The 20,583-nt window shown below is 32.2% G+C and overlaps 2 protein-coding genes across 5 annotated transcripts; both read left to right on the top strand.

Annotated features, from left to right (window-relative positions):
- Positions 1-1,540: 1,540 nt before the first annotated feature.
- LOC126852963 (probable cytochrome P450 6a13) lies at positions 1,541-6,749 on the top strand. The gene is made up of 6 exons (XM_050598276.1): positions 1,541-2,030; positions 3,010-3,396; positions 3,556-4,129; positions 4,199-4,420; positions 4,888-5,139; positions 6,174-6,749. The coding sequence occupies exons 1-6, from the start codon at positions 1,977-1,979 to the stop codon at positions 6,338-6,340; spliced, it is 1,656 nt and encodes a 551-aa protein (XP_050454233.1). The 5' UTR covers positions 1,541-1,976; the 3' UTR covers positions 6,341-6,749.
- A 254-nt stretch (positions 6,750-7,003) lies between these two features.
- On the top strand, positions 7,004-20,464 carry LOC126852658 (phosphatidylinositol 4-phosphate 3-kinase C2 domain-containing subunit beta). 4 transcript variants are annotated; one of them, XM_050597698.1, is made up of 26 exons: positions 7,004-7,584; positions 8,129-8,373; positions 8,536-8,748; positions 9,033-9,100; positions 9,161-9,267; positions 9,765-10,026; positions 10,623-10,843; positions 10,918-11,026; positions 11,131-11,289; positions 11,367-11,596; positions 11,676-11,775; positions 11,856-12,275; positions 12,359-12,560; positions 12,645-12,818; positions 12,957-13,217; positions 13,307-13,495; positions 13,590-13,821; positions 14,040-14,186; positions 14,309-14,557; positions 14,660-15,096; positions 15,242-15,398; positions 16,128-16,363; positions 16,510-16,710; positions 18,322-18,518; positions 18,767-19,014; positions 19,117-20,464. In XM_050597698.1, exons 2-26 carry the CDS (start codon positions 8,129-8,131, stop codon positions 19,288-19,290), a joined length of 5,238 nt encoding a protein of 1,745 aa, XP_050453655.1. In that variant the 5' UTR covers positions 7,004-7,584; the 3' UTR covers positions 19,291-20,464. The 4 variants fall into 4 exon arrangements, with proteins under 4 accessions (XP_050453655.1, XP_050453630.1, XP_050453647.1 ...); XM_050597673.1 differs by having other exon boundaries at positions 9,033-9,267; XM_050597690.1 differs by having other exon boundaries at positions 7,069-7,584; positions 9,033-9,267; positions 13,590-13,815.
- Positions 20,465-20,583: the final 119 nt, after the last annotated feature.

The raw sequence follows: 20,583 nt of genomic DNA, 5'->3' as shown, positions 1-20,583 counted from the left end.
TAAAAAAAAATTTATCGTCTATGATATGCTATTATAGTTTCATAGGTCATCAAGTTCTGCTTTTCTGCTTTCTTAATAATACCATATGTCTTAGTTAACATATTTCGAGATAATAATAAAAAAAAAAATAACAAAAAGCAATGTGATGCAAAACTGATACAAAACAATAATTCTCGCACAAAATTACATGTACATACTTATATCTTGGTATTTTTATATTTTTATATTTTTATAAACTGATATTTTTTTGACGATATAATATCACCATATTGATAACATCATGTACCAGTTTAGTTGATCTCCAAACATAGTGGTTGACACAATGTCAGTTTGACATATCGATTTTTCTCTTTCTACTTTTTAATTATAACTTTCACTTGATAAGAACCAAAACCATATGGTCGAAATTACGTCGTGATATAATAATCAAACAATAAATTGCCAGTTTGGTCGTATAAACACTTGGTTAATAATCAAGTTTAATAAAAATCTATATCTCATCAAATAAATTTTCGACAAGATTGTTTTTTTTTTTCGCGTAGAATTTATTTCACGATTATTTTATCCCAATGTTTCTTTCTATTTCAAGAAATCTTGTATTATAAATAGAGCCAAAAATAAATGAAGCATTCATAGGAAAAGTACGCGTAAGTCGCATAAATGTTTGAAAGGAATGTAAACGGATTCCCTCTTCTCTTCTTCCAATACTTCTTCCAATACTACCATCTGTTTCTCGTCGAAGCATCCGTTCCAGATATCGACATTTCAAGAAGATGGATATGAAAAGAAAATCTATTTTTATTGGTATCACATTGCTGATAGATAATTCTTAACGTAGCATTTGCGCTCGATATTCTATCAATATTAAAAATATGAATCTGTTTTTCAGCTACGTTGTTTTAAATTGTATATAATTATTTAATTATGCAAATATATCTGATTAAGATTTAAACATGGAAAAAGGAAGAAGAAAATAAACATTTAAAGAATATAAAAAAATTTTAAAAATCATATGTATTGTAATTTTATTTATATGAAATATAAAAATATATAAGGTTATGTAAAAATGTTTATTGACATTACGATAACACATTAAAATCATGCTTTAAAGATAACAATCAGTCACGTTCTACAAATCTCCAATAAATCTTGATCTAGATTAGATTACACCGTGTAGCATTGCTTCGTAAAATTGACACAATATTTCACTATATATAATTAATTAATTAATTAAATTAATATATAATCAATATCTACGCAATTTCATATCTTTAATATGCATCCACGCTTGATATAATCCACAAATAGAAATTCACTTCCGTTTCTATCTTGTCTGCTAAAAAAAGACCATTCGCTTTACTTTCATTTATACAATCATTCATATAAAATGAAAAAATTGTCTCAGAGTCATGCAAAAGAGAAGGGGGTCCGACTCTTAACATACGGAACTAATAATTCCAAGCGGAAGAGAGGGAAAAACGCAAAAATCTCCTTCCACGGGGAAGATATCATTGGCTATGAACTCTTTCGGTCTTTATAGCCGACGCCGAGAACGAACAAGGTCTCTCTATAAATGCGTGGCGTTCGTATTGATAGCTTTTAGTTGGTGGGAGGTCGGCGAAAACGATACGACGCAACACGGAATATACGCTCGTGCATTGAATGTACACATAACATTGTTTATTTTCTTTTTCTTCTTTTCTCTCGGCTGTTCCTCCCACCAAATCCACTTCTACTTGCTTCGATCACACAATCGCGCATTCACCATTGGAAAATCGCGAACGCAATAATGCAAAATCAAACTGCGAAATGTTTCCTCGTGCAACGACATTCCTGTGTCCTTTTATGTCAAATCGAATGAGTCGGAGCGACTTGCTGTCGAACTGTCAAGTTCGCGGTTTCGAAACGTAGTCGACCGTCGACCGAGGATGAATGTGCAGTTCTTCAGTGAAAAAAAAAACTGAGTGCATCGATCAATGATTTATAGTTTTATAGCGTGCAGATCGCGTGACAGCGTAAACAAAGTGAAAGTTAGTTGTTTATCTAAATATGCAAAATATTTGCGCTACAATATAAAAATACACAAAAATCTAATATATATGTATATGCGTCACAGAATTAATAATATATTGAAACTTTAAATGACTTAATTAGACATCTCTCAGTGCCTCTTGTTTCAATTATTTAAGCTTCTTTTTATTATTATACGCTAATATTAATGCAAAATAAAAATGTAAGAATATCTTGTGATTTTAAACAAAAAATTTATAATTTTCACAAAATTCAGAGAGAAAAGAGGCAGATTTTATAAAATCAAAAATAAAATTAAAAAAAAAAAAAACTGGAAACTAATAAAAATCAAACGCGATGAAGAGATGCAATAAAATTTTTTTTTTTAATATATAATTGTATCCAGAAAATATATTTTCCTACCTCGTTTCTCTGTTCTTAAAATTCTCAGAAATATATAAAATATATTTCTACAATTTTTAGATACAATATTGTTGATACTATCATAAAAGTTAAATTGTGATTGTGTGACAGAAAGTATTTAAAATGGCGAGAAAATGTTCCTGTTGAAGCAGCAAGTTATTAAGAAGTGAATTATGCTAAACAGCTGTGCGAATTGTATTTGAGCTCAGGTATAATCATGGTGCAAAATATGAACATCATCTTTTCCGAGTGCTCTTTTGTGCAGCTGAATGTTTGTTCGTAAGACAGATTTAAAAATAGACCTCACGATCAAACAATCGCAACTGCATTATGCTATGATAATGAATCGATGACATTGAATCGATATTCGATGCAAATGATTCAGCCTAACAAATTATTTAATTTAAACTCGCCCATGTATATCTGAAAATTATTAAAAATTATGTCACAGATTGGAGATTAAAAAACTCATTAGAATTATATTATTCTTTTATATAAAATGAAAAATTCATAAATTATTATTTATATTATAAATTAGAAAATATATTTATTATAGAAACTATGTTTGCAGAAAAGGTGTTTTTTGAGACTTCTTGCATCATAAAGAAGAAAATGCTTGGTATTGTGACAGTGTTACTAGATCCCTTCTTGCTTATCGGACTTCTTCTCGGTAGCCTGTACTTTTATCTTAGGGCAACATTTGATTTTTGGCAATGTCGCGGTGTACCATTCAAAGAGCCGACCGTGCTCGTCGGAAACTTCGGTCCTCTGCTCCTATTCCGAAAGTCACAACCGGAAAGTATCAAAGAGATGTATGAATGGTTTAAGGATGAAAGATTCTTCGGCGCGTTCCGCGTAAGATCGCCCCTATTGATCTTACGCGATCCAGATCTGGTGAAGAGTGTATTCGTCAAGGATTTTGCCTGCTTCACAAATCGCGGAATTCCAATCAATAACGCTCAGGTATTAACGCATAACTCTACTATCTTTTTCTTTTATTTTAATAAAAAAACAAATATTTTTTCTTGCCGGAAGCTTGTCTAGTTACATTAATTAAATATTTATAGATAATAACAAGTATGAGAAATTTTGACGCCAAAATTTTAATCCTATTTTAATCAGGATCCGCTCTCCGGCCACCTGTTCAACCTCGAAGGGCGCAAGTGGAAGGGCCTCAGGTCGAGATTGACGCCCACGTTCTCGTCGGGCAAGCTGAAGCGGATGTTCTATCTATTGGTGGAATGCTGCGAGGAGCTGCAGAGGCTCATCGATGCGAGTTGCAACGCGGATCGTAATACGATCGAGGTGCGGGAGTTCGCTGCGAAATTCATCATTGACGTCATTGGCAGCTGCGCTTTCGGCATACAGATAAACGCCCTCACTGACGAGCAGTCCGAATTTCATCGGATGGCGAAGAGGCTTTCGAAGCCGAGTTACAAGGCGACTCTCTGGAGGATGCTGCGAACTGCCATGCCGAGGTTGTACAGGCTGCTAGGCGTGCAGGTCATCGATCCGAGCGTCACCAAATTCTTCAAAAATGTCGTGTCGCAGATGATTGAACAGAGAGAGAAAATTGGCGCGCAAAGATATGATTTCATGGACCTGTTGATCGAGCTGAAGAACAAGGGCGTTTTGGAGAACGAAACCGGCGCGCAAATCTGCAACAACGAAGACGTCCAAGGGGTGGAGGAAATCGGTAAACGAGAGAGAGAAAGTACAATGTTTTTTATTCGCATATGCTAAAAATAAACTGTTATTTTTATAGAATTAGACGACAATGCTATTGCGGCGCAAGCGTTCGGCTTCTTCGCCGCCGGCTACGAAACCTCCTCGAACACGATCGCGTTCTGTCTTCACGAATTAGCTTTGAATCAGGAAATTCAAGAAAGAATCAGACGAGAGATACACGATGCCATAGAAGCGCGAGATAATAAATTAACTTATGACGCTGTACAGGAGATGAAGTATCTCGATATGGTAATATTAGGTACGCACTATAATACAACACAATTCAACGATAAATCATATATCACATCATATATGATCACACCAATTCCGAGCGATTAAAGATGCAAGAAAGACTATTTTAATTTTGAATTTATAAAAAAGATTAAGTTTGATAAATGATAAATTATGATCTAATCCTTTTTATAATCTCAATTTTTTTTAAAGTTACAACATAGATATTGCTGAGGCATATACATATTTTAAAATCATATTGTGTATAAAAAAAAAAAAACTACAAGAAATGACTATTACTTTTCTTGAATTTTATTTTCTTGTTTATTATTACGTTTATCAAAAAGATTTAATTTATATTTACGTCAAAACACAAATTTTGGTTACTAGTGATAAAATTCAAATCCAAATATATTTACCATAAAAATTGTAGCAATAAAAAAAATTCGATAAAATAATTATTATAAGCATAAAAAAATGTGTGTGTGTGTGTAGAGACTCTCCGAAAATATCCGCCAGCCCCACTGATATCTCGGAAGTGCGAGTATAATTATCAAATACCGAATAGCAAAGTGGAATTGCCAGCTGGTATGCGGGTGATTATACCGATATATGGCTTTCATCACGATCCAAATTATTATCCTGATCCGACAAAATTCAATCCTGAGAGATTTACAGAAGAGAATAAACGCGCGAGACATCCTTACACATATCTTCCATTTGGAGAAGGGCCACGAAATTGCATAGGTATCGATATTTTTATTTATTTAGTTTATTTAATTTCTCTGTGACACTTTCTTTTTATTGTAATATTAAGTCGAATTTTTTATTTATGTAAAAAAAAGAAACATTTTGGATTTTCCAAAAATTTCATGTATATATTCAGCCCACTTGATATATCTTATGCTGTTGCGTTTATATATGGTGATCTCTATTTTTTATTTTTTCTTTTAGAAATAAAAACGATATCAAATTGTCAACGAACACATAAATTTAATACACCGTAAAGAAAAACGAAGGTTCAAATGCGTTTAAGCAACTTTCATACAACGGAGTTCATTCAATTTAAATTTTTCCGTAAAATGGCTATAAATGGTAACGGGACGAAAAAAACAATTTATCCGGAATTTATAATCTGCTGACTCAACATTTGTTACGTCACGCGTTACTTTGCTTGTATGAACCAAAAAACGCCTGATTATAGTCGACGCTCGTGACATAATGATTTATCGTGATGATAAAAAATCATATTTGTAAAATTTGCAAATGCCAATCTCGCGCTTATCGATTCATAGATTTTCTTTAGCTTATCTTTGTTTACCATTGTTTATCTTTATTATTCCCAGCAAAGCGAAACAATACTGAATTACTTAGTATAGTTTAACTAGTATTTAAACTCATTATATCTTCAACTAATCATTAATTTAATTAACTTAAGATTTAATTACAATAATTGACAAATAAGAAATGATATATAATATAATAATTAACGCAAATAAAAAAACATATTTTTGAAAATTGCGAAATATATGCGAAACTTATTCGATAACTCGTTTAACAATTATTTATTTTCGAAAACAAGACGCAAAGTTGCTTGAGTGCAAATTTATGCGATTATAGAGGACAACAACCGCGATAATATACCGTGTATTAATTTCAGAAAAATATCCGTTACAATTTGATAAGCCTCGAAACTGTTATTAAATCAGTCGTCATTAAGTAACACGTGACACGTCATAATCGCTGAGACGGTGTAACTTGACGATTTTGCAACTTTGCAGGAATGCGATTCGCGCTGCTGCAAATCAAGATGGGGATAATATCGTTTCTCAAGAATCACCGAGTCGAAATATGCGAAAGATCAATTGTGCCGATAAAGTTTAGCAGACGGAGTCTCGTGACTACGAGCGAGAGTGGATTTTGGCTTGCCATCACTCCATCCTCCTAGATCTGTAGAGATTTCTAATTTAAAAAGGTTTTTAGACGAATATGTAATTAAACATTAAATATGCACGTGTATAAAATCACAAATATATTATATATTTAATAATATATACGTACTTAATTGGCGGCAAAGGTAGAACGTCCGTTATATATTGTTTCTTTGTCTGTGTATATAAGTTGCTTAATTAAAACTACACCGCAAAATTAGAGAGATCTTAAAAAAAAAATTCATTAAATTAAACTTATATTTTTATGTTGTAGTTTGTTCACATTGGAATCTGTTATATCAATTTAGTTATATATGTATATAACTTTAATAATCGCTTTTAGGGATTTATACACGCTCATAAATAATAATTTAATGAGATGTATGTATAAAAATTATTGTAATAGAAAGAATAATAAATATGTGTAAATGTAAAAGAGCTGTTTTTTATATATGTAAATTATAACAAAATAAATAATAAAATAATAAAATTTATTTATCTCTTATAACACACAAATAAGTTACACGTGTTTATTTTGCTTTTTAATATGCAACATTATCATAAACTTCTTTATCGCACATCGTTTATCGTTTCAAAACAGAGAGGATAAAAAAGCTCAATTATGTTGTCAATAAAACTTCATGAATCAACTGATGATGTAAACAAACAGTTCTCGTAAGTATAAATAGTAGTCGACGCGTCGCTATGTATACATACATACATACATACATACATACTATATATATATATACGTTCGTATAAACAAAAAGATCCTATCGGTAGGTGCGTGTCGAAAGAGAGCGGACGTTACTCCGCGATCCTACGCACACCATAAATTGAATCGACGGTAATCAAATAAGGCTTCGCCGTCGTCAGCTGATCGGAGCGCGCGGCACGTAGCGACTGCGCGCTTGGCTTGTTAAAGGCACTACACACTACACAACACACAACGGAAGAGTTAACAACCACCACTATATTCTCCTCAGTGCCGTCCTCAGCTCCTCCGGCTGTTTACTCCTCGTAAATCCGTGCGTTGACCGATCGTAATAACAGTATCCGCGAGTCAGTGCACTCGCGGCTCGCTGCTCGTAAAATTCGTAGAAAAATATTTCGGAGCAGATTGAAATCGCGTATTCTCGATTATCTCCCCGCAAAATGGAAACGGAGCACTAAGCGAGGACGACGTTACAGAAAGAGAGAGAAAGGACGCTTGTGAAGAGCATCTATCAACGAGGGACGCTTCTTCAGGAATAATGCCACGGTGAGCTAAGAGTCTCTTCCGGTCGCGAAAGCGATAAGAGGTGGCTCTTTAAACACGCGCTTCTTCCATTCTTATCGCGCGTTAATATTACTGGCATATATTACTGGCAAACCAGTAGCGTACGCGTCGTCGTCAGCATTTGCGCGAAACCCGAAAAATCTGTTCTGTCCGTCCGAAAGAGAGAGAGAGAGAGAGAAAGAGAGATATCCGAGAGATGATGTTTATATAGAATGGAGCAACGAGATTGAGAAATGCATAATAGTCGATAGATGGTCTCCCGGGATACGTTCTCCTGGAGATCGGAGCACCTCGTTGCTCAAAACAAGAGGAAGTCTCGATAGTTGTTGTATTTTACCTCATTTCTGCTTAATATAGGTTAGAGTGATTTGCACTGTGCGTTACTGCTTTTTATTCGGGTATCGACTATACATTCGTGTATATGCATCGCTTATCCTGTGATTTATCTCAAAATGTGATCTGCCAACGCTTAAATTATGTAACTGTCAACGATATGTATTAAAAGCAGTCTTTTCTCTGATTCTAGATGTCACACTACAGTAGAAACTCCTACAATCAAAGGACTGCGGTGATTGATCATGAAAGACAATTTCAAGAAGATCTGGAACGGGCCCAAGCCCTCAGTTTGGAAAGCTTGGCTCTAGAGAAATTTAGATTACAAAAGTTACGTTCGGAGTTTAGTAATGTGGAGCAATCTAAATGCTTTACGCAAAACAATGTGTGCAATACAAATAGTGCAACGTCAGAGACAGACAGTTCGCAGGGAGAAAGGTAAAGAAATCTTTTTATATTCTTTTAATATTATATACGACTTTTATTATACTTAATAATGTGCTTATTTGATTTATGATACATTAATCTGTTTTATTTCTAAAAATTTTGCTTCATTCTGAAAGCGATGATTAAATAATCTAACTATTTAATATTTAACAGTTCCCAGTGCAGAAGTCGACCAAGACCTGGATCCATTAATACGAATCAAAAGAATACTGTAATATTAGCACCACCACCTCCAATACCATGTAGAAGAAATTCAACAGCCACTGCTGCAAATCAGGGTTCTTCTAATGACTTAATCAATTTTACAAGTCCTGTGAAGCAGGATAATCTAGCTGAATATTGCTCAGCACCACCTCCCCCACCACCGTAATATTTTTATTATAATACATAAAATATATTTGCATAATTAACGATATCATTTTTTATACAAGACTTGTCATTATATATATTATTTATATAATTTATATTTATTATTATTTCTATATATTAAATTTATATATTAATAATCAGGCAATTCTCATATAAAAAATAAACTATTAATTGTGTAATTTGTGTGCTTACAATAATATTTGACATCATTCTTCTGTTAGCAAAAACAGTTTTATGTCCTTATATGAAGTGTTGAAGCTATTAAAAATGTTTTATTGCAGAAAAGCACCAATAGAACCGAAATGGGATACACATCCAGCATTGAAGAAACAATCGAGAGTGTCTCGAAGTAATAGCTCAGTTGGCACGTATCATTCCAGAGATTTTAGATATCATTCTCTTTCTCCAGGTCCGCGTTCTTCCACAGCACCATGTACGCCAGGAACACCAGGAATTAGTCCCATCATGTCAAGAGCTAATAGTGTTAGCAACAATGTACCTGATATTGCACCACAGGTAGTGAAGATTTATATAGAATCCGCTTTGTATATTCTCCAAAATGAACATTCCCCAATAAAGTATTTTTTCTTTCTTTTTTTTTTCTTTTTTTATTAATATGACTTATTTAAATGTAGATACAAGCAGTCTGTTAAAATGCAGTCTTTCTTACAGCCTGCATGGAACTTCATTATCTTTAAGCATCTTTTCTTCAGACAGGTATCTTATATATCTGAAGATTTGAGAGATGCTTATATTATTTTATTTTCTTTTATAGTATTATTAGAGTAACTTATTTTAATTTATCTCTTCACATAAAATCACCAGTATAACATACTATGTACATAATATACCAACTAATGAAACACGTTTTCATGCGCGCTTTGTCTCTTTTCTAGTGAATAGAGGAATATTTGCGTTAAATATACCTGTACTGCTAGCTTTTTCAAGCGAGGAATGCTCATCGATGCATGGCAGATCAAACAGAATATCAAAAGTTGTATATTTTTTTTTAGATTCCTCCATTGCCTACAAATTATAGACCAACCGTTGCACCTGCTATGTGCGTCCCGTCAATATCGGCATTCTCTATGGATGATGAACAATTGAATGTGTTAAAAGTAATAGAAAAGAAACCAAATAGCAATCTTATAGATTTGAATAATTTTGAGCAAATGGAGGACAAAACAAATGTGCGAGTTAGTGTATTGGAAGCATTCGATCCATTACTTATTAAAACTGATAGTGGAAATGATTCCGTGCAAGAATGTAAAGATGGTAAATTTTATAATCTCATATTTTCTATTTTGCACAATAAAATCTCTGTTATTTTAATTGTGGTTAAGAAGTTCAGGCGCTGATGATCTTTCAATACAGTTTATAATTTCACAATTTTCTTTTTCTTTTTTTTTCCCATATCGCAAACGATTTGTCGATTCAATATTTGATTTCTATCTCTGTTACAGTAATATTTTTTTTTACATGTTTTACTGCATTATGTTTTTTTATTTCTAGCATTAAAACGTTAGCAATATTAACATTTTTACATGAAATAGACCCACTCGGCATGTAACATTTCTGATACTTTCTGACATATTGCTGCAATATTTCATTGCAACAGTGTATCAGAAATATTATATGCCGAGTGGGGAATTAATATATATTGTATGTAACATGTACTTAAACGTATTTCTATTGCAACATTATATTTTTATTCTTATTTTCTAAATGATATTGTTCAAATAATAGAAATTTTACTGTAAATTATTGGTGATATAGTATAAAACAAAATTTGAAATATATGTCTGAAAATATTTCTTGTAAGTAAAGAAAAGATTCTTTGTTCTACTACTATAGATCAATTTGTTTTACAGATTTACAATCACAAGTTAGTGGCAGTGTATATGACCCATTCGATCCATTTGATTATATGTATAGCACAAACGAAAGCGTCAACTCGGATCCAGTTTACGCTGCTGTGGAAAAATCTGCAAAATCACCAGCTATGTCACCAGCTGCACCACCTCCACTGCCTCCTCGCAATTCGTCTGCATGGAATACTATAGAAAGGCGAAAAACTTCTTTAGATCGTCGAGTAAGTCTCAGAATAGTTATGTTCAAAATTTCTGATGATAAATAATCATAATTACATTTCAATATTATTTCTAGCAAAAACGTCAAACGCGATTGTATGAAAATGTAACTGTCATAAAAACCAGATCATCTCTTCATGATTGCGATTTGAAGGCATTTCATAAGATGATAAAGTCTATACGAAGTTAGTAGAATGTTTCATCATGTTACTCATTATATTTTAATCGATACACATTTTCGTTATTTGATTTATACTACACGATTTTATTTAATTTGACATTATTTAAGGCGAATTTCCATTTAATAACCCCAATACAAATATTGGATATATTGTCAGTCCAATAATGGAGAATTTATATCCGGATGGGACAAGTATAAAATTAGTAGTTCATCCACAATTAGCCAATAATGATAAAGATCCACCATCTATTTCTTTTACTTGCAATGGTAAGTTAAAGGAATATGTTTTAAATCAAGATTTATACCTCTTCTTTGCATTACATGCTCTAAATATTATATTTCAGTGAATTGTAGCGTTGAGCATGTTATCTTGAATGTCGCCTGTTCCTTAGAGGATGAGGATACGGTAAATGTAGAAAAATATTGCTTAAGAGTATGGGGTCTAGCTGAATACTTTGCACCTAATACGACCTTAGCACAATATGAATACATACATCAATGCATTAAATTGGAAAAGGATATCGAATTAGCTATAATGAGTAGAGCACAAATTAAACAATCAATTGCTCGAACAGTCAGTATCACATGCATTGTATATATTTATATAAGCATGTAATTTTTTAAATACTAATCGCGCTATTTTTCTTTTCTAGCTACAAGATGATAATTGTGATCAATGTCTAAGATTAGAAGATATTTTACCAAATGAACCTTTGCAACCTATTTCATATGATACATTAATTATTTTACTAGGTATACCCATATACACATATGTATACATAAATTTCTTGTTTATAATATATTTACTTGGACATTGCATTTTCCAATTGTAGAGACAGTAGAAAAAGAAATGGAACGCGTAGAGAACGCTGCGTTACAATTGGTAAACACAAATCAGGGTTCTGTTTTATTACCTCAACTTCAACCACACTGCGTGGTGCAAGCAGTAAAAGCAGTGTGTGCCTTAATGGGAAGCATTGAGACTTTCGAAATCACGGAGGCTGTTGACAATTTCGTAAATGCTTGCTGCCAATTTTTACCGCAATCTCATACAGCCAATATAGAATGTAAAAAGCCCGAAATCATACATGAAGATGGCGATTACGCTGTGGTTACCTTGAGAAAAAAATTTCCCGATGTAATTTCCTCGCATTGTCATAAAATTCGCGATGCTGTTCAAGAACTCGTTGAGACGTACTGTCACGCGTTTAGAGTCGATTTTCAATTAAATAGTAAAGGAGAATTTCCGACAAGTAAGAAGAATATGCAAGATACTTATTTACATAAAAAAAAATCGATATTATTAGAATTATAATATAACATTTTTTGTTAACAGATACACTAATTTCATCGGAAGTAATCGATACAATTCTGGTACGCATCGGTGCTTTACATAGGTTGCCAACCACATGGAAACACGACGATTATATAGTAGCAGCTCAAATCTTTCATGGAACCAGACCGGTAGGAAATCCAGTCTTGTCAGAACCAATGACGGTCAGCACGAATTTTTACCCAAGAATTTTATTTAATTCATGGTAAGAACAGGAATAAATTCGATATATCTACTTTCCAAAAGAAATATGCTTACAAAAATGAATAAAAATTATAATTTATATTAGGTTGGAATTTCGCGGAATAAGTGTCTGTCAAGTACCAAGGGAAGCCAGACTTGTAGTAGTTCTTTACGGTCGTACTTTACAACCAACCGAGCACGAATCAAACTCGTCTGCGGAGAATGCAATGCAGAAGGAAGAACTCGGATGGGGTGCTATACAGTTTTTTGATTATGACGGGTAAGTGTACTATAAATAATTTGCTATGCTTTTTCATACGTTTTCAAAGTTCTTTTGTATCTTTGATGAGATATCAACTATATACATTGTATTAATTTTCTTGTGCACATTTTTATATGCCCTTATTTTCTATTCTAGTGTTATGAGCCAAGGGAGTTTTTTTCTGTCCCTTTGGCCAGCCATCGCAGACAAAAGATTAGGTCCAGCACCGGCACCTGGAATTCACCCGCGTGGTGATATTCACCCTATTATAGGCTTAGAATTGCCTGATTACGGAGGAAGAGTGTTATTCCCCACAGAGTTGAGAGATTACGATGTAGAATCGCTAGACTTTAATTCGTTAGATCAAAATACACAAGAACTATTGATAGATATTACACAGCAGGATACATTCTCTAGGTATGACTGTATATATAATGATCATAAAGTGAAGAAAGATCTCTCTAAAATCTCAAACTCCAATGTAAAAAACCAATTCTTATTTCCAGACCGCCCATTGATGAAAGGGAAATTTTATGGGAAAAAAGACATTACTTGCATGATAGACCTGAAGCTTTACCTAAAGTATTATTAGCCGCGCATAGTTGGGATTGGGCATGCTTGCCGGATTTACACGCTTCGCTCAGAGTTTGGAGCTCGCTGCCTCCGATACAAGCTCTACAATTACTTTTACCGTGGTATGTTTTTATGAAGATTATTTCTCTATTATAGAATTTCTGAAAAGGACAAAGAATATCTCATAAAATACTGCATTTTTCTTGTTTCTCACAGTTTCCCAGATATGAAAGTCAGAGAAATGGCAGTTGGATGGATTCGCGAGTTAAGTAATGACGAACTTATTGATTACTTGCCACAACTACTTCAAGCAATGAAACATGAGACGTATGAAGCTTCACCTCTGACGCGATTTTTGTTAGAACGTGCTTTATTATCACCGAGAGTGGCCCATCACATTTACTGGTTGCTAACTCAAGCACTGCCGGGACAGAGTCCCCAGGTACAGGTTGGGTGATGCGTTGATAACATTATTAATTTCTTGTGCATTTTGTATTGAATAGTAACAAAATATTCTCTAAAAATTGCAATAAAAATGAGTTATAGCGATTATAAAAATTACTTATTTTTATATAAGCAAAGAAATTAAAAGAATAAAGTTGATTAACGCGACATACATTATTATATATGAAAATTATATTAATAAATAATATTAATTTATTTCAGAATTCAGCTGAAATTGCTGCAGAAGATGACAAAGCCATCAGTTGTGCTCGTTATCAACGAAGATTGCAATTAATGTTAAGAGCATTATTGGCAGTTATTGGAGATGCATTAAGAAATAGTTTCTTGACCCAACAATTGCTAGTTAAAGTACGTTTTAATTATGCATATATACTATATATATATATATATATATATATATATATATATATATATATATCTTAGTTTTACATCAAAAGGCCATATAGCCTAACTTGTAATTTGTCGCATAGAATCTGTATGAAATAGCTGAAAATATCAAAGTCACGAAGGAATCGTTACGAATGGAGACACTTAAAACTGGTTTACAAAATATACACTGCCAATTAATGGAAGATGACGGCACGTGTTTACCACTATCTCCTAGTAAGCTGGTATTTGGTATCAATGTACAGACGTGCGCCTATTTTCCATCGTTCACTCTCCCGTTGAAAATTAACTTTATTAGTTGCGACAATGTAATAAGTCCAGCAATCTTCAAGGTATGTATTTTCTAACTAATGTAATAGAAATATTCTGTTTTAATAAACAGTTTTATTCACGTTCTCAATGAATATATATACGTGTCGCGCTTTTTTTTCTAGGTCGGCGATGATTTACAGCAGGATATGTTGACTCTCCAAATGGTACGTATTATGGACAAGTTGTGGTTAAAGGAAGGTCTCGATCTGAAAATTGTCACTTTTGCCTGCGTGCCCACCGGTAACAAACGTGGAATGATAGAGATGGTAACGAATGCAGAAACATTACGGAAAATTCAAGTTGAATTTGGACTAACCGGACCGTTTAAGGATCGACCTATTGCAGAATGGCTAGCGAAACATAATCCCTCAGAGCTAGAATACGAAAGGGCGGTAGAAAATTTTACCGCGTCTTGTGCCGGTTACAGCGTCGCCACTTACATCTTAGGAATTTGTGATAGGCATAATGATAATATTATGCTAAAAACATCTGGTCATTTATTTCATATCGACTTTGGAAAATTCCTTGGCGATGTGCAAATGTTTGGAAATTTTAAGAGGTAAACTTACACAATTTATTTATAACTTACACATATTTATCATTGATTATGCAAGTTTTATTACTATACATATTTTATTTCTATTTTAATTCGAATAACGAGAAAAGTATGTGCGTAATCTTGTGTGTTATATTTTTTCAATTAGAGATCGAACGCCATTTGTGTTAACATCAGATATGGTATATGTTATAAACGGTGGCGATAAACCCTCGGCGAAATTTCACCATTTCGTGGATTTATGCTGCCAAGCTTTTAATGTAGTGCGGAAACATGGAAATCTGATTCTTCATCTTTTTGGATTGGTATGTTTTATATAACATTTATACTCTAAAAAAAATAATTAATAATTAATTTTATGCTAATATCTATGTATTTTTATCTAGAAAAATTATATTAAAATAATATTTAAATTACATAATTAAATTGAGTAGACTTTAACATAAAATTTAATTATTCCAGAAGGATGTATACTTCTCTTTGGTACTTAGTTAATATAATTTTTTAATTAATTAATTATTTTTATAATTGCAAGCTCATTTCTTATAAAATATATAATGCAGAAATAGAACGCATTTTAAATAAAGAATTATATGGTCTTCGACCGCTCTGAAAACAATAAAGCCACAACGGAAAGGCTTTATCCGTAATGCTTTATCAGACAGCGGACCGCTATCGCTAAACTATACACAATGTTGTTAATTGGTCATTATCGCCCGCACTCTTACAAAATATCGTACGCTGCAGCAGTCTGAGTTAATCACATTGAGAGTAAAGTGCTATTGGAAATAAATAAAAGTTGAAGAATCGTTGTAAAGTCACCATAATATCATAAACGTAGCCGATGAATAGGGAAATCCATTTATTATCATCTTAACAGAGATAGATTCACGCATACAATGGATGATTTAATATCCCGGAAAAATTTTTTCGATCATTCACATAAACGAGATGTTATAGCGCGAAAATTGCACGATATCGAAATAAAAGATCATTTAAATAAAGCAAGAATGAATGAATACACCACTTCGCAGATGACTTCGTCCGGTATTCCTGGGGTTACTATGGACGCTGTAAGTTATGTGCAGAAGGCACTGCTTCCCGGGCAAACAAATCCCGAAGCAGCGGCAACTTTCGCTCGAATGATAGAAAGTTCGTTGAAAAGCTGGTTCACACAATTCAACTTCTTCTTGCATAATCTGGCGCAGCTCAGATTCTCCGGAGATCATAGTGAAGGAGAACTGCTGTCCTTTATTCCGCGCACGTACACGTGAGTATATTTTTCCATCTTTGATATTATATAATTGATTACAACCGCGAAAAATCGGAGAATACGATTCTTCTGGTTTCTCGTGGATACCAGACAATTGATTTATTTATACAATTAAGCTTTATTTTAATTTGCAATCATTCTAGAATGCAACAGGAAGGTCAGTTAACAAGCGTGCAGGTTCACGGATATCAAAAGCGTTATGATCCGGAAAAATATTACATGTATATTCTACGAATACAACGAAAAGGACAACCAGACCCGACGTATCTGTTCCGATCATACAAGGAGTTTTGTGAATTCTACCAGAAATTATGCATACATTTTCCGCTTGCTAAAGTAGCCAGGTAAAGATTATCTTATTGTCATTATTATTTTACTTTTCATATTGATTAATGTAAATATTACAAGATTATCTCACAATCGTATACATTGCATATCTATTTATATATTAAAACGCTTTTTATTTCTATATATACATATGAACATATATTACATATTTGACTCTTTATATAATTAAATTTTAATTTTAATTTTGAATACATAAATTATATATACACATAGTAAACATAACATAAAAATATCATAAAAGGCTCGAGACGAATGTATTTACCTTTTATGTATGAAAGAGAAAGATGTAAAAACATTTTAATGTTAAACATATAATATATTTTTCTCTTATTAAATCACTAATTCGTTATCTGAGGAATTCTTCATATTTGAACTATCATGTTGCTCTCTATTCATCTTATTTGATTCCTCATTCCGTGACAACGATTCTTCTTTTAAGTTTAAATCTTTGGATGTAGAAGGTTCCGTGTGTACGATCACATAGTTATCATGCCATATTTCTTCCGAATCATTAATTGACGACGATGATAATTGACTCGCAAGATCTGCTTTCGGACGATCATATTGCGTTCTTTCGTTATTGGCAATTGTTGTCGACTCACTGGCCATTGAAGGAGAGGAGACTTCACTTTTTCGCACCATCGATACATTCGTTTCAAAGTGTGAAACTCTCCGATATAAGCCCGTCATTACTGGAACTTTAGACGCTTCTTTCTCCATCGATAGACGTGCTCGAAACCATTTTAAGCCCATCTTTTCCAGAATTTAATATTCTGGATCTCCTGTGAAAATATGATATATTTATTAAATATAATTTTATATATACCTTTTTCTTAAAATTAATTTATTATTTTATTTTGCTGTTTTGCAACATTAATTTTTTTGATATAAATAATGTATAATAATAACTATTACTTACAACGCAAAACTGTCAAAGGAGTTATGATCACTTTGCTTGCTGAAAAGAATAGATATTGAATGCTAAATTTTCACCAGAAATCGAATTATAATGCAATCACATCCATTATTATTAATTTCAAGCGATTATAGATCAGTCTGCTTGCACACAAAAACTTTCCGTGATATATAAAAAAAATATATATATATATGGCAAGACAGAAACAGCACGTAGAATGTTCGCAAAACGTATATAAGAAGATATCTTAAACGCAAAAACTGTTGTCGCATAATATCGCACCTTTTGATATGCTTTATCTTTAGATTATCCGATATTAGTCAGACGTATCACAACAGTCTTAGTCATTCCAAGATTAATTATCAAGCATAGCGGAAAATTAATTAAGCGCAAAAACCGTAAGAAGCGAATTAATTAGAACTGTCTAGCATTCCCATTACGCAAATTAAAACAATGTTTAAATTTAGTATCTCATAGTAGTATAAAGATTTCACACAATGCCACTATTATTTAACACGGCTGTTTGATATTTATTATATTATTTATTTATGGAACATACTTCATATATCTGAATATGTACATTATAATCTTTCAAGTGAGGCGCGAATGAGGATGTTTTTGAATACGGAAGTACTTCCTCATTTATCAGTATGCAAGAGAATAATTTCGACTCTTTCTATTTTTCTCACAGCTTACCAAGTGGAATGAGCGTAGGACGCTCTAATATTAAGCAAGTTGCTGATAAACGGCGAGCGGATATAGAAAAGTTCCTTGTAAGTTTATTTAAAATGGCACCCGAGATTTCCCAAAGCGATTTGGTATATACTTTTTTCCATCCGTTGTTGCGAGATCAACAGAATGCCGATATACGTTTACGTAAAGTCAAAGGTATACTATTTGGTACATTATATATATATATATATATATATATATATATATATATATATATATATATATATTGCAATTATTATAATATTTAAAAATAAAAATTTGCGATCACACATGAAAAAAAGCTGTAAAAAAATGAAGTTAAAAATAATCGTTTAATACTTGATCGATTTTATAATGAAATTCGTGATATTTGAAATGACAATAATAACAGATGATGTCATTTTCGTAACATTTTCGTAAAATAGTTGGAAATTGGTGGGCCGAGAAGAAAATCAGAGACAACATACAGAGCGGTCAGATCAAGTTGTCTCTTCATTACACTCGTGGCACTTTGTGCGTCATGGTCTATCACGCTCGAGGACTTCCTAAAGTAGCTAATGCTCAAGAGCCGAATACATACGTGAAGGTGTATCTTAAACCCGATCCTACAAAGGCGACAAAACGAAAAACGAAAGTAGTAAAGAAAAACTGTCATCCATCATTTATGGAAATGGTAAATAATAAAATCATTTAATAAATCCTATAAACAAGTAAAAAGACATACATTAATCATTTTATAGTTAAATGATGTTATAATATTTTTTTATTGCTTTAGTTGGAGTACAGAATGCCTCTAGATGTAATCAGAGAGAGAACACTAGAAGCAACGATATGGAATCACGATACATTACAGGAAAATGAATTTCTCGGTGGTATAAGTTTACCACTTGGACGTCTGGATTTGATGAACGAAACCATTGAATGGTTCCCGTTAGGTAGTGTACGATGAAGCGAGTACGAAGACTGTTTCGGAATAAAGTCTCTCAATGCTCATAAATGTTATCATTAGGATATATAGGAAACGTACTATTAGCGCACAATATAATAAACTTTTTTAGTATGCATAAGCAAGTGCAATAATCACTATGCTTCACGAGGTAAAAATAATTTTTATTTATATAATTTCGTGCATCTTACAAGCAGAGTATCGTTTCTTTAACAAAGTAAAGATTTGATATAATAAATATTAAAAATTGTGTGATATCTTGAAAAGAAATAACTATATAAAAAAAGTAGAGATTAAAAAGAGTTCTAGATAAGAACTTCTATATAAAATTGCTAATAATATTAGTACTACATAACGATTATACTTAAAAAGTATCTAAATACGCATATGCATGAGTGTGCATAACAAATAGAAAAGAAAAGAATGTTACAAAAGTTTAGAATTATATATATTGATCATGTTTATATATATAATTCTCTAATCATATATTTTTAGCGAAAAATATCCTTAAAAAAATATGAAAAATTTAGCATGAATTTAATCTATATATTATCTAATCTATATATATTGGAGAAAGAGAAATTTACAATTTTACAGAAATTTTATACACTTATTTATTTATGTCAGTTTTTATCAACTATATTGACCATCAATTGTAAATAGAAATTGAATGCATTTTATATCACACAAATGTAGTAATGAAATAATTTCTAATCAGCTGTTATATACTGAACTCTTTTAGAAATATTTTATAGTATATCTAAGTAAAACACTATACAATTTTTTCTATATACACTATACTTTACACTATACATATATTTCTAGTGAAATCTTAAATTTTATATAATGTATATGTGTAATGGCTCGCATGTTTCACTCACTTTTATGATATATTATTTTACTATTAGAAAAAAAATCCACATATTATATATATAATATTGCCTGTCCTATGTAATGGCCTCATTTATAATAAATGAACATAATATTAAATTATGTAAATATACTATCAAATTTATGTAATAAATCATCTTTAATTACACTGCAGCATATGTTATATCATATTAAACAGATATATCATGCACAAACACATCTGTGCAATAATTCTATGTATGAATTCAAAAAAATTATTTTCCTTAACAAATTCTCAAACTTTCAGTTAGCTTGAAATTATACATAATTGTCTCCTATACACACAAATATATATATGTATATATATATATATATATATATATATATATATATATATAGTATTATATAATAAAATTATTTATTAGCCACATATACGCTTTTCAACAT

Source organism: Cataglyphis hispanica, chromosome 1 (assembly GCF_021464435.1).
Source record: "Cataglyphis hispanica isolate Lineage 1 chromosome 1, ULB_Chis1_1.0, whole genome shotgun sequence".
In the NCBI taxonomy this organism is placed as follows: Eukaryota; Metazoa; Arthropoda; class Insecta; order Hymenoptera; family Formicidae; genus Cataglyphis; species Cataglyphis hispanica.
This window is presented reverse-complemented; position numbering and strand designations above follow the sequence as displayed.

What these genes read in the sequence shown, in the direction of transcription:
- LOC126852963 (XM_050598276.1), top strand. Translation starts at nt 1,977, where the DNA reads ATGATTTATAGTTTTATAGCGTGCAGATCGCGTGACAGCGTAAACAAA. An exon ending in TTCCAATCAATAACGCTCAG is followed by an intron (nt 3,397 to 3,555) that starts GTATTAACGCAT and finishes TATTTTAATCAG; the next exon opens with GATCCGCTCTCCGGCCACCT. An exon ending in AGGGCCACGAAATTGCATAG is followed by an intron (nt 5,140 to 6,173) that starts GTATCGATATTT and finishes GCAACTTTGCAG; the next exon opens with GAATGCGATTCGCGCTGCTG.
- LOC126852658 (XM_050597673.1), top strand. Translation starts at nt 8,129, where the DNA reads ATGTCACACTACAGTAGAAACTCCTACAATCAAAGGACTGCGGTGATT. An exon ending in CCCAACAATTGCTAGTTAAA is followed by an intron (nt 14,187 to 14,308) that starts GTACGTTTTAAT and finishes TTTGTCGCATAG; the next exon opens with AATCTGTATGAAATAGCTGA. An exon ending in ACGTTTACGTAAAGTCAAAG is followed by an intron (nt 18,519 to 18,766) that starts GTATACTATTTG and finishes TTCGTAAAATAG; the next exon opens with TTGGAAATTGGTGGGCCGAG.